This window comes from Dipodomys spectabilis, unplaced genomic scaffold, assembly GCF_019054845.1.
Source record: "Dipodomys spectabilis isolate Male_0828 unplaced genomic scaffold, ASM1905484v1 ptg000006l, whole genome shotgun sequence".
Classification (NCBI taxonomy): Eukaryota; Metazoa; Chordata; class Mammalia; order Rodentia; family Heteromyidae; genus Dipodomys; species Dipodomys spectabilis.
Window position 1 is genome coordinate 11,917,394 of NW_024870683.1, and position 14,156 is coordinate 11,931,549.

The 14,156-nt window shown below is 43.1% G+C and overlaps 1 protein-coding gene across 2 annotated transcripts in view; it reads left to right on the forward strand.

Moving 5' to 3' along the window:
- Positions 1–14,156, forward strand: part of Nr4a3 (nuclear receptor subfamily 4 group A member 3) — a 39,703-nt gene that overhangs the window by 13,468 nt on the left and 12,079 nt on the right. For both annotated transcript variants that reach the window (XM_042698949.1, XM_042698959.1), the window contains exons 5-6: positions 6,843–7,042; positions 10,397–10,575. In XM_042698949.1, coding sequence (XP_042554883.1) covers positions 6,843–7,042; positions 10,397–10,575 — 379 coding nt within the window. The remainder of the gene's footprint in view (positions 1–6,842; positions 7,043–10,396; positions 10,576–14,156) is intronic.

A 14,156-nucleotide genomic window follows, 5' to 3' on the forward strand; every position in this document is an offset into this window, starting at 1 on the left:
CCTCTCTCCCTGCCTGTGGGAAAGGAAAGAGGTTTGTTCCAAGTCACAGAGGGAATGAGTGTTTCACAAGGCCAGAATGAGTGCTCCTGAGCTCGTGATGCATTCCTGGCTCTGGGTCCTCCACTTCTCCTTTGGGCCAAACTTCTCTCCCTCAAAAATGAGCTCAGATCATTGTACATCAGCGCAGTCAAAACATGTCATGTTTGATTTGTTTCTCTTCAAAATGCTGCTATTCCCTGCCTCACAGTTGCTTTTAATTTAGTAATACAAGTATATATAGACATCGGGCTTGGCTTCAGCGCCTGCATAATTACTAATGAGAAAATATACTTAATATCCTCATTAGTTGGTCATTCCAAGTATTTTTTTTAGCACACTTGAGTGTTTTCTGATCATTGATGCCACTTAGTGTAGAAACAGACTGCAAATACAAGAAATGTTGCTCAGATAAAACCGAGCACCAACAAATGCCATTTAAATGTTAACAAGATACCCTATAAGCAGCAGTGTGGCAAACACATGTTAGACCTACAGAGTAAGCAGCATGAAGACTACAGAGCGATTTCATGAAGCTTCTGAGGAGATACTTTCTAACTGCCCTTAATTAATTCCAGTGATCTCTTCGATGGTTCTGACCCTCCTGGGGGCCACAGTTTCCTCATCAGAATAGTGATGGAATTGGACTAAATAGACACTTATGGTACCTTCTCTCCTTATCATTCCCTGGCCCTCTATGTGTTATACCTGCAAGAATTCCACCATGAGAACAGGTCTGCATCCCCTGGCTGTGGTATCAACATTGCCTCTATCCAAAAGTGCTATAGTGTTTGCTGTAAATACAGATGTCTGAAACTGAGCACTATTGGCTCATGCCTGTAACCCTAGCTACTCAGGAGGCTGAGATCTGAGGATTGCCCAGGTAGGAAAGTCTGTGAGACTCTTATCTCCAATTAACCACCAAAAAAGCAGGAAGTGGTGATGTGGCTCAAGTGGTAGAATGCTAACCTTGGGCTTAAAAACTAATGCCTTTCAGGCTGGGAAGGTGGCTCAGTGGTAGAGCGCTTGCCTTGCATGCATGAGGCCCTGGGTTCGATTCCTCAGCACTACATAAACAAAAAGAAAAAAGCCGGAAGTGGCGCTGTGGCTCAAGTGATAGAGTGCTAGCCTTGAGCTGAAGAGCTGAGGGACAGCACCCAGGCCCAGAGTTCAGGCCCCACGACCAGACCCAAAAAGAAAAACAAAACAAAAACTAATGCCTTGAGTTCAAGCCCCAGTACTATCACACACACACACACACACACACACACACACACACACACACACACACACATATTCACACACACATATACACACACATTCACACACACACACACTTTCACACATATACATACTTGAACACACACACACACACAGAAAACAGATGTCTAGTCCACACCCAGACCTACTAGATCAGGAAGAAGGAGGCAGTCAGGAATCTATTTTAACAAGGGCCTCAGATCATCCATTGGCACAGTAAGGCTAATAAACCTCCACTGTAATTTGGTAAAGACAATTTTACCTTGAATTTCCCAGTTTTTGTTGGAGTTGAGAAAGAATAAGCAATAAATTATGATGCAATTTTTCCAGAAAGAAATATTAATTCATTGCACAAATATTTTTTGAATGGCCTTTGGGTGTCAGGCACTATTCTGATACTATGGACATATTGATTGTTGAATAAAACTAATCTCTTGCCTTCAACTGCCAGTGAAAGAGAAAGAAAGGCAAATAGCCTACAGTGCTGCCATTGGTGGCAGGATGGCAGTGTTCATTCTTAGGGATTTTGGGGGGAGTGGGGAAATAGAGAGATAGCAGATTACAAAAGATATTCATTGTCAATTCTTTTCACTGCCAATATTTTTAAATACTACTTTCTAAAGTGTAAAAACTGAAGAATATATATATATATAATGTATATATGCATATATATAGTTTGACTCATAGAATGGTCACATCTAAAATTTTTAGAAATCTAAATGATCCAGTGGAAGTAGGGGAGGGACTATACTAAAGGGAGAAATCTTTGACGTATTTATCCAGGGCTGGAAGTGTGATAAATATTCAATTTCACTCTGCTATTAAAATATCACATGGCTTATTTACTAAGGCTGGTATTCCACCTTCGAATTACTTACTTGTGGCTTTAGCCATGGCTGAACTCTGGTTTGTACAGTTGTACTAGTGCCATATGAAACACACAGACCCATTGATGCTTAAATAATATTCACTGCTTTCGTTTGCAGCTCTGGGTTACCCCAGGGCTTTGGAGAAATCTCTGTCATGCCTTGGCTGTCTGTGAGTGTAATATTGTATCTCAGAAAGGCCAGATGCTGATAGAACAAGAATCCTTAGAGGCTACGAAGTTGGTTTTTGTTTTTTTTTTAAATTCTCATAGACAAGGAAAAAACATTGTTAAAAATCTTTCTGTATCTAACTGTGTTGAATGGGCATGACCAATAAGCAAATGTTGAGAGATTTTCTTTGGTGAACCCAAATCTGCCTTTCCTAGCAGCCAACAATAGTCAAGCCACCACCGCAGGACTGGGGGGTCTCCAAACTGCTAGGCCAGGCAGAGAATCTGCCTACCTTTGTTCTGTTTCTCTAAATAGTATGTTCCGCAGAAGAACTGATCCTTGTCGCCATCCCTGGATGCTGACCCACCAGCCACCCACAAGTTACTGGTGGCTCTGGTTGAATCCAGTTTGGCTGTAGAATGCTGGGCCTTGGACCAGAATCATTGCAAGTGAAGCCCAGAGGGTCTCTGACTGCAGGCTTACAAGCCAGGTCTGCCTGCTTTCCTCCTTGCTGGGCTCTGTCAGGGAGAAGCACACACGTGGCTCAGGCAGGGACTTCCATTCCCAGATTCTGAAGGCATAAAATGTGAGCCCAGCAGGGGCTGAGGCCTCCAGGGAACCCTACCTTGCGTGAAAATTCTGTGCTCTGGTACCTTCCGAGTGAACACTGGAAAGAGAGCAATTGTCCAATTGTGAGGAGTGGTTTCAGGGAAGTCTGTGCAGCAGAGTGGAGTTGTTAGGTCTATTCCCAGGAGGAGTTTACATCCTTCTAGCCTTTCTCTCCCTACTTAGCTTAATTCTAGACAGTAACATCTAACTGTTACCTTACTGAAATCTTGCTATTTAGCCATGTTTAGAATTTTTGAGTGCAAGAGCTGGTAGGAATCTTAGGGATCAGCTAAGCCAGTCAATTCCTGTTTCAGAGACAGAAACAGACTCAGAGAGGTTAAACATAGATTCAATGCCTAAGCCTGGAGGAGAACTCCAGGTGCTGCTACCTGGTTCAACATACCCATCCTCGACTCGATACCATCACATGTAACGTTCTCAGCTTTAATTTTTTTTTTCTTTTTTTCTTTTTTTTTTTTGGGGGGGGGGGGGTCCGGTCCTGGGGCCTGAACTCTGGGCCTGGGCGCTGTCCCTCAGCTCTTCAGCTCAAGGCTAGCACTCTACCACTTGAGACACAGCACCACTTCCGGCTTTTTTCTTTTTGCTTATGTGGTACTGAGGAATCAAACCCAGGGCCTCAAGAATGCAAGGCAAGTGCTCTACCACTGAGCCACCTTCCCAGCCCAGCTTTAATTTTTTTTTAATTTATTTAAAACTTCTTTTTATTCTCTGTGCCAGTCCTGAGGCTGAACTCTGGATCTTGTACTCACTCATGGCTAACACTTCTGGTGTTTTGGGTTTGTTGTTTTTTGTTGTGGTGGTGGTTTGTTTTGTTTTGTTTTTCTGGTTTGGAATGGAGATCTCAGCTTTCAGGGTAGCTAAGATCGTAGATGTAAGCCACTGACAAGAAGTGCTGTCAGCTTTTATGGGGGAGGGGGATGAAGAGGGAAGGTGAGGGAGGTGTTCTGCCCTTACAGAGCATGTGGAATTACATTCATGAAAGAGAATTTTTTTTAATCTTCTTGACCTACTGTCCAGTTAAGAGTATAATGAAAGAAGGGGGTGGGGAGAGTCGGACGCAGCAGGGACATGTGACAGCTTTGAACATGCTTGGCCATGGAGCTGCCTCCTCTGGCCTTTGTTTTCATGGCCTCTGTCATTGCACAAAATCAAGGACTTCATAGAATCCTAGGTCTTTTGTGAAAGTGAAGGGAGCGGAGGAGCCAGGGCTCTAAACTGGACTCAGTGCTATCGGGTCTTAGAAAATCAAGGTGAAAACTATAGCTTGTTGCAATCCAGCTTCTGTCCAAGACAAACAGAAGCTGAAGAGGGTCAGAACTCTTACCAGAGCTCATACTGCCAGTTGGTTAACTCCTTCTCCAGGTCAGCCTCTTCCTATATGTTACTCGCCTTTAATCACTGCAACAACATCTAGAAGATTTTATTATCCCCCTTCTCCATAGGAGAAAATGGAGGCTCAGAAAAACAAAAAGCAGTCTCTTGTTTCCCCAAATAGGGGCCAGAATAAAAGTAGGCATAAAGTACCTAGACTCCCTGACTGATGTTTCTTCCGTTACATCTTGATGCTTCCTGGAAAAACACAAAGCAAAGGCTAGACTCCGTGATGTCTACTATCTCCTTTCCTCATGCTTAGATAGTTTTACAATGAGCACTTACCAGCTTATTGGCTAGTCCTTATCAGCTGTTTCTCTCCAACCTGATAGGCATTGTGGCACATCCAGGCTCTTCTGTGATTACTCTTTCATTGAAAAAATAGTCAACAATTGTTTATTGAGGGCATGTTATATGGCAATCACCATGTTATTGACAGAAGCATGGGACCAGAGAGTACCTACCTGGAGATTGTTCATCAGAATGGAGCAAATGTTTTCGAGAAGATCTCAAAAGCCATCTCCAGACACTAACTGGGAGCATAAACTTTTGTTTTTATGCTGTGGACTGAACAGCAGGGCCTTATGCCTTACCGCATCAAGAGGTGTATGGCTTATAATCCCAAGGCCAGTTTAAGTCTTGACTTACCACTGCTTGTTATTTAACTCAGGAAAATTTCTTAGCTTCTCTGAGCTTCACTTTCCTCACTTATATTAACAGGAATTTAAATCCTTTCCCCACGGGGATTCCCTCACAATAAGGTTACAAAATCATTCTTAGTCTGGGCCTGGGCACTGTCCCTGCATCTCTCTGTGCTCAAGGCTAGCACTCTACCACTTAAGCCACAGAGCCACTTCCGGCTTTTGCTGCATCTGTGGTACTGAGGAATCAAATCCAAGGGCTTCATGCATGCTAGACAAGCACTCTATCACTAAGAACATTCCCAGCCCTCATCCTTAGTCTTCATAATGCAAAGCAATGATTTTTGTGCATACATATGTATGTTTCTGCATAGCACTTAAATCTTTGTGTGCTGCATTGTCCCTTGATTATTATCTTGCAAGAATAGTCTCTCTGCCTAAGGTGGAATTTTTTTTTCTTTGTCAGTAGTGGGGTTTGAACTCTGGGCCTGAGCTCTGTCCCTCAGCTTTTCAGCTCAAGGTGAGCATTCTACCACTTGAGCTACAGCGCCACTTCTGGTTTTCTGGTGGTTTACTGGAGATAAGAGTTTCATGGATTTTCCTGCCGAGGCTGGCTCTGAACCTCAATCCTCAGATCTAAGCCTTCTGAGTAGACAGGATTTCAGGCGTGAGCCACCAGTGCCTGGCTTGAAGTGGAATTTTGTTTTTTCCTCCAGTGATTCAAGCAAACTTGTGGTTTGACCAGAATATCCAAAATCTGAGTAGAAACTTCATTCCTGGGAATACCATTCTAAAGCTGTGCTGTCCAGAAAAATCTTTCTACAGTGATTTCTGAATGCCTCTATAGCATGTTTATCTATTGAGTGCTTGAAATATGCTATAAAATATATATAATGTGAAAGTGAATTTTCAGTGTTTCTTAATGTAAGTAGCCACAAGTCCTGAATCTGTTGGCACCTCACTGCCTGGAATTTGTCCAGGAGATTCCCTGCCTCCCTTATCCTTTGATGGTTAGCTCACAGAAATCAATCAACAGCAAGCAAAAATCATTCTTTTCCCCTATTGGTTAAATTCTATGATTCTCCAACTGCACTGTACCTTAGGATCACCTAGTGGTCTTCATAAATCAAATCTGCTAGGCCCACTCTCAAGAGTTTTTGATTAGGATGGCTTGAGTGGGACCTGAGAAGGTCATTTCTAGCACATTCCCAGCTGTTGCTGTTATTGCTGTCCTGAAAAGAACACATTGAGAAGCACTGGCTAAAGTAGCATCTTTTGGGGTTGGATGCCCTTGGGAATCCCCAGGGGAGCCTTTGGCATTCCCAATGGCCAAGCTTTCATTGGGAATCTCTGAGGGTAGAATCCAAACAAGAGTTTTCCTAAAGCTCCCCAGATGATTGCAATACACTGTCAAGGTGGAAACCACTGGACTGACAAAACCTTAGTGCAGTTGTCTACTAAAAAATAATGGGGGGGCTGGGAAGGTGGCTCAGTGGTAGAGCACTTGCCTTGCATGCCTGAGGCCCTGGGTTCGATTCCTCAGCACCACATAAGCAAAAAGAAAAAAGCCGGAAGTGGTGCTGTGTCTCAAGTGGTAGAGTGCTAGCCTTGAGCTGAAGAGCTGAGGGACAGCGCCCAGGCCCAGAATTCAGGCCCCACGACCGGACCAAAAAAAAATAATAATAATGGGAAATCACTTTATTTTATGTCACAGGACTATTGGGAGAATCACATGAGACTTGGCTATGAAAGAGTTTCATAGACAGTGTCAGGATGTGGGCCCTGACTGTCTGGGAAGAGCCATCTACACATGATGATGATATTTCCATGGGACCAATAACCTTCCTGTCTGTGCTTTGCTTTCCAGTACTGCCCCACTGACCAGGCTTCTACAGGCACGGATGCTGAACATGTACAACAATTTTACAACCTGCTGACAGCCTCCATTGATGTATCCAGAAGCTGGGCAGAGAAGATTCCAGGATTTACTGATCTCCCCAAGGAAGATCAGACATTACTTATAGAATCAGCCTTTTTGGAGCTGTTCGTTCTTAGACTTTCCATCAGGTAAGTACAAGTATTTTATTTTCCTTCACTTCACCCCTTCCTTTAAAGGATTAACAGCCTTCATATTGTAACCAATTCCACAGGGAACAGTTTGCTCAAAAAGCAAATATGAACAAATATGTATGGTGACTCATGCTTGTGGTTCCAGCTACCTGGGAAGTGAAGGTAGAAGAATCATGGTTCAAGGCCAACCCAAGCAAAATTTATCAAGGACCTGTCTTTAAAAAAAAAAAAAAAAAAACTGTGTGCGGTGGCTTACATCTATAATCTCAGCTATGTGGAAGGCAGAGATAAGAGCATCCTGGTCTGAAGTCAGCCCCAAATAGAAACAAAAGAAAGAAAAAGATGAAGGAAGGAAGGAAGGAAGGAAGGGAGGGAGGGAACGAGGGAAAGGGAGGGAAAGAAAGAAAGAGAAGAAAGAGAAAGAGAGAGAAGAAAGAGAGAGAAGAAAGAAAGAAAGAAAGAAAGAAAGAAAGAAAGAAAGGAAGAAAGGAAGGAAGGAAGGAAGGAAGGAAGGAAGGAAGGAAGGAAGGAAGGAAGGAAGGAAGGAAGAAAGAGCAATAGCTCGGAATATAGCTCAAGAGATAGAGTTCCTGTCTAATAAGCACAAGTTCTGAGTTCAAGTCTCAGGACCAAAAAAAAAGCAAATATGAAACACAATCAGACATTTAAAAAAAAATCATCAGAGGGTAATGGGAAGAACATTGAGGTGGCAATCAGAACTCCTGGTTTTTCATTAGCCTCCTAGCTAGTCAGGAGGCTGAGATCTGAGGATTGTGGTTCAAAGCCAGCCCAGGCAAGAAAGTCTGTGAGACTTTTATCTCCAATTAACCACCAGAAAACCAGAATTGGAGTTGTGACTCAAAATGGTAGAGCACTAGCCTTGAACAAAAGAGCTCAGGGACAGCACCTAGGCCCCAAGTTCAAGCCTCACAACCAACAACAACCACCACAACAAAAGAACTAGTTTTATTCCCATTTCTAATACAAATTTACTATAAGAAACTCTCTTCTTTGTAAGACAAGGATGGGGTGAATTGAGGGAATCTCTAAACTCCCTGGCAACTTCAATATTCTATGGCTCTGTGAAGAATCTTCTACCATATTCCCCAGGAATGTAGGACACATAATTACCATGTTACTCCATTTCATAAGTAACAGTCCATGTATATCCAATAGAACTGTGAAGACTTTCATGCTCCGGCATTTACTCCAAGAGAACAGTTCTGGACCAAATGATTTGGTCTAGCCCCTTACAATCAGTAATACTAACTACAAAGAAGAAGTAATTTTTCAAAGAATTCAAACATGGGACCTAATTCCTCTCATGTAACCTTTAAATAAACAAACAAACAAACTGTATTAGTTTTTACACACAGTATTGTTTCCTTCTACCCTTCTTTCAATGATATATTTTTAGGACATTGAACTAACATTTCACCAAATATTATAGCAAAAACCATCCTCTTTCTCTTCCTTACTACCCTCTCCACAATAGTTCCAGAAATTCCTTCTTAAACTACAGACTCCATGCCTTATTCCCTTTTATGTTTTGTAAGCTAGGGGAAAAGTCCAGAAATCCGAAGTTTTAATTGATGCTGTCTCAATGCTGATACCAGCAGATATTCTGATACTCAGAGATCCATCTTTCAGCTCTGAGATTGGATCATTCTGTCTTGGGTATACCTGTGTCGCAAAAATCAGTGGGAGGGACAAGTAGAGTGTCCATCGCTAGTTCAATGTCTAACCAACCCAGTGGACACTAGAGCCCAGCAGCAATGTGACTGTCATCTACTAAGCATTCAGCAGAGGATTAAGTACACAATAAGCTCCATGCAGGTGGACACCATTCCTGTCCTATTCACAAAGTTTTCTCTGGTACCTAGCTCCAGGAAGAACATAGAAAATACTTGCTGAGTGAAGGGATAAAGGAAGCACAAGAGATACTACCTTGTGAATGCAATAGCCAAAATAGACAAATTGGTAGTAAGATATTTTAAAGTTAAAGGAAAACAGATTAAAGTAAGGACCCTATACAATTCAGAACTAGTTCCATTTACTCCTCTGGCATCCTCTTTCTAGGTACTGTGCTTTCAAATCCTTTCTTTTATTTAAGTCCCTCAGCCTTCTTAGGGGGTAGCATTTAATATTTCTGTGCTAGGAATAGATAAAGGGGATAAGGGAAAAGAAGTCCAGAGAGATTAAAGGAGTGTCCAGGGTCAAGCTGCCAAGTGAGGATGTCTAACAGGAGGTTCTGGGGTTCCTCTCATAAGGAAGAATGGGATGGTTATGTACATAAAAGAAACTATCCAGACAGGTTTAGAAATAGCCCTCCATTGCCCCACTGTTTGAAGTCATGAAAACAATACAAAATAAGGATTCATTTTTATGTTAGCCCACTTTTTAGTTCATAATTGACTTCTGGTACTTGCATAGAGTTCATGCCTTTTGTGTTTGAACAGTACAAGGTAGTGTCTAGCCTCTGCTTTTATCAGCCTTTGACATTTAAGAAAATAAGGGATTCCAGGTGCTGGTGGTTTATGCATATAATCCTAGCTACTCAGGAGGCTTCATGCCTATAATCCTAGCTACTCAGGAGGCTGAGATCTGAAGATCACAGTTCCGATGTCAGCACAAGCAGGAAAGTCTGAGGGACTCTTATCTTTAACCATCATAAAACCAGAAGTGGGCCTGTGGCCTAAGTGTTAGAGTGCTAGCCTTGAGCAAAAAGAACTCAGGGGCAGTGTCCAGGCCTGGAGTTCAAGGCCCACAACTAAAAAAATAAAAATAAAAAAAAAAGAGCTGGGAATGTGGCTTAGTGGTAGAGTGCTTGCCTAGCATGCATGAAGCCCTGAACTACATATACAGAAAAAGCCAGAAGTGGCACTGGGCTCAAGTGGTAAAGGACTAGCCTTGAGCAAAAGAAGCTTCAGGAACAGTGCCCAAGCCCTGAGTCCAAGCCCCAGGACTCAAAAAAGGGAAAAAGGAAAATGGGGCAGCCCTAACTCAAAAGCCCTTAAGTTCATTGCAGAGAGAGTCAGTGCCCTGGGCTTCATCTCTGTGTTAAGTGCTTGTTCCTCATTGCTCTCATCAGCAACTGATTCAGCAATAAGACAGCAGGTGCCCGAGCCCCATCTTTACGCAGGCTGATCTTCCCCAAAGACATTAGCACAGCCAAGTGATACTGATTGTTTATTCCTAAGAACACAGACTTGTTCATTGCAAACATCCAGCCATGCTTTATGGCGACATACAAGCCCTGTGTGTGAGTGTCGATGTGTTACGATAGATACCATCAGATTAGTTAGATCAAATGGACCTGTTTAATGCATCTCCTCCTCCTTTACTCCCCAGGTCAAACACTGCTGAAGATAAGTTTGTGTTCTGCAATGGACTTGTCCTCCATCGACTTCAGTGCCTTCGTGGATTTGGGGAGTGGCTCGACTCCATTAAAGACTTTTCCTTAAATTTGCAGAGCCTGAACCTTGATATCCAAGCCTTAGCCTGCCTGTCTGCGCTGAGCATGATCACAGGTAAGCACCATCTGGCCAAAGCCAAAGCAATTGCATCTCCTTTCCCTCTTGTCCTGCATCAAAGGCCAGAATCATACACACCAGAAAAGGAGGGAAATTGCTGCCATTTCCCCCCTGCCCACCCCTGAAATATGCTAAGCTTAATCTGATGTATCGATAGAGGTATGCATCTATAGCTTGTCATCATGAGCTTGTAGGAGAGGGGAATCCAAGTCTATCATCATTTTCAACAACCCTACTATGTGAAAATCTAAGTCCACAGGAGCTCCCTTGACAGTTGGACTAGTCTTACAAGGAAGATTCAGTTAACCACCCCATTCATGCAGGACATGGAAAGCAAGCTATCCCTGTTCCCAATCCTTGCCTAGTAATCCAAAGTAAATAGAAACAACTACAGACATATAAAGACAAGGTGACTTACTAACTTTAGGAGATGGTTGAGGAAAATGGCTAGTGATAAAAAAAAAATGGCTGAACTCCATAGTTGTTAAAAGAATCAGAACCACAAAACCTATTGTTTCTATATGATCCCATTTCCCCTTTAGACATCTCTCCTTTTCTGTCTTTTGGGAGATAATGGATCCCCAAGATCCATATTGGGCAGGAGAAGGCACTGCGCCCATCTCCCTGTGGCTGCTAAGGCCCAGATACTTTTGCCCCTCATACTGGCAGAATTACTTCTACAGTCAGACTGGGGTGGTGTGGGCACAATACGGGGCGGAGCTCTGGAAGAAGCTTCCCAGACTTGTGGCTCATCCCTGTCCTTTTGGTCAGATCGAAGCACAACCTAGGCTGTTGCTTGAGGGTCAAGTTCCAATTGGATATGCCCATGGCTGGAGGAAATGTTTTTTGGACAGAAGACAAGTGCATTTCCAGAGGCCTGAGTGCATCCTTTGGGACAAATGGTCCTTTCCTTCTGATATAGCACAGATGAGGGGTGGTTTGTCCAAGCATTGGATATTGGGGTAGTTCATACATAAAACACAAAGTAAATGCATGTGCTATATAGTTAGGAATGAGACACTAGGGTTGCTCTTTTGGCCTTCTAAGTGGACTTTCATGTGGTCTTTGGTCCGGGGTTAAAAATTCGCTTCTTTTATTACAGCTGCCATGAATTCCAAGAAGGCTATTAATGAACCAAAAGCAAAGGCAGTTTCAAAGAGGGTGGATTCTATTTAGATGACTTTATGATGGCGTATCAGAGCATCAAAATAAGCATATTTAAGGCCCAAATGTATCACTCCAGCAGTACTGAAATAAAATTGGTCCTTTAGCCCTATTTCATAGTCACTTAGCTCTTCCTAGGACAGTTAAACATTCAAATCTGGAAAGCATGGAATTTAGTTCACTTTAAACAGACAAAAAATAAAAACAAAAGCTAGAGCCTGTCTTGGCTTTCTGTAGAAACAACCAGCCCATGGCCATATCTCTATGGAAATGAGAATTGAGTCTAGTTAATGAGCATGTTGTTGACCTGGGCACTGCACTACATGTCCCTAGGTTTTTAGAGATGATGACATACATTCCTGAAAGAGACAAATGTGCAAACGAATGTAAATGTTGCAGGACATTGAGGGCCACGTGGAGATTTAAGAGTAGAAACAAAGGACTGAGCATCCACAGGTGGGTGTTGGTCTTCTCAGAAAAGATTACAGGGGCTGGACGTGAATATAAACAGAAAATAGTTGCAGGCTAAAATGGAATTTTGCTAGAATCATGGAAAAATTGAAGCTGACATCATTTTCAGGAAAGAAAACACTTAAAATTAGAGTGAGGGCAGATGCCTCCCACTTGTTAACCCCAGTAAAGGGGTGGGGGTAGGAAGGGAAGAACATGAAGAACCAATCCTCCACACCTAGGTGAATATGTGACATTTGTCTTGAAAGCTGAAGGCAGCCATACCAACGTGTGGCCCAGGAGCACAATTAGGCTTGTTTTTTAGAAAGACCTACCCTGACTGCTGGTTTGAGGACAAATCAGGGCAGGAAACAGAGTAAGAGGAAAAAGGCTTTAAGTCCACCAGTGCGAGAGCTGGGACTTAAGAGGAGGCTAGCTTTGGAGGCCTGTTATCTTTTTCCCCCTCTTTAAATGCGAACAAATGGAGAGCTAAAAGAGTAGGCATTATGGGCAACAGACAGTCCTCACCTGGAGATGGGCAGCTCAGTACAGTACAGAGTAGGAAATGGGTGGTGCTAGTCTCTGTTTCCCACTTGCTGTGGACTCTGTGGTCAGCACTGTTCAGCCGACTTCCCGTTTATGTGGGACTTGCTGGAAGAGGTCGAAACAGCACATACATTGGAATCCAGCTTCTCTTTATGAGTCCAGGGCCCTAGGTTTAACATGTATGTACTACTGAGTATTGTACTTCATCTTCCCAAACCTCAGTTTGCACAGCCATCCTTTTGCAACAAGGATAACAGCATTCCTTCCATGAAGCAGCCATGTAGATTACAGAAAACTGTGTTTGTGAGTGATGTAGCCAAGGCTACAGCAGAATAACCATTTGATCCACTCATGCTCCTTCTTGGAGTGATGGTGACAGGCTCACACATACTCAGACATATCTGCCCATTCTCCTTGGAAACCTTGGGTGGTCCAGAATCCATCTGTGTTGTGAGGAAACAGGTGGTTGCCCTTAGAAATTAATATGCTTGATAGCTTATTTTCTTGCACACTTAAGAGGAAGGACTCAAAGGAGGATAGGATTGAAAAGTAATGAAACTATCCTTGCAACGGGCATAGTGATGCCCATTGGGTGCCCAATGGGTGGTGTTTTAAAGTTTACTTCTTCCCTCCCTCCCTCCCTTCCTCCCTCCCTTCCTCCCTTTCTTCCCTGTCAATCCTAGGACTTGAACTCAGGACTTAGGCACTGTGCCTGAGCTTCTTTTGCTTAAGACCTAACATTCTATCACTTGAGCCACAGCAGTGCTTCCAGCTTTTTTTTTTTTTTGTAATTTATTGGAGATAAGAATCTCATGGATTTTCCCGCCCCCGCTGGCTCTGAGCTGTTCTCTCAGCTCTAAGCCTCCTGGGTAGCTAGGATTACAGGTGTGTGCCCCGCTCTGCTTTAGGATTTTCCACATGGGACAGCTTCAGGTCCTATCCTTACTCCTATCAGCCAGTTCAGAGCAGGCTCTTAAAGGTACTGAGGTTCTAACCCACAAGAAGAATATTCCACTGATCTCATTTCTGCATCTCACAGCAGTGTCTTGGGAGACATTGCCTGTAAGAATGGTTGAAAGGATCAAAAGCATCAGGAAATAGCAGAAGAGGAAGGGAGGCCTGGGAAGCAGTGTACCCTGGAGTAGAGATACTCACTTTCATTTGAAAGTTGATTCCCATGAATGCTGGCTTTTACAAAATCTCCCTCATCATCAACAGTGCCTATGTAGCCAGGTGCTGATACACCACGCCTGCAATCCTAAACTATTCAGGAGACTGAGATCTGAGGCTTTCCATTCAAAACCAGCCTAGGCAGGGAAGTCCGTGAGACTCTCATCTCAATTAATCACCAAAAAGCTGGAAGTAGAGCTATGGCTCAAGTAGTAGAGCTCTAGCCTTGAGCAAAAAAGCTCCAGGAC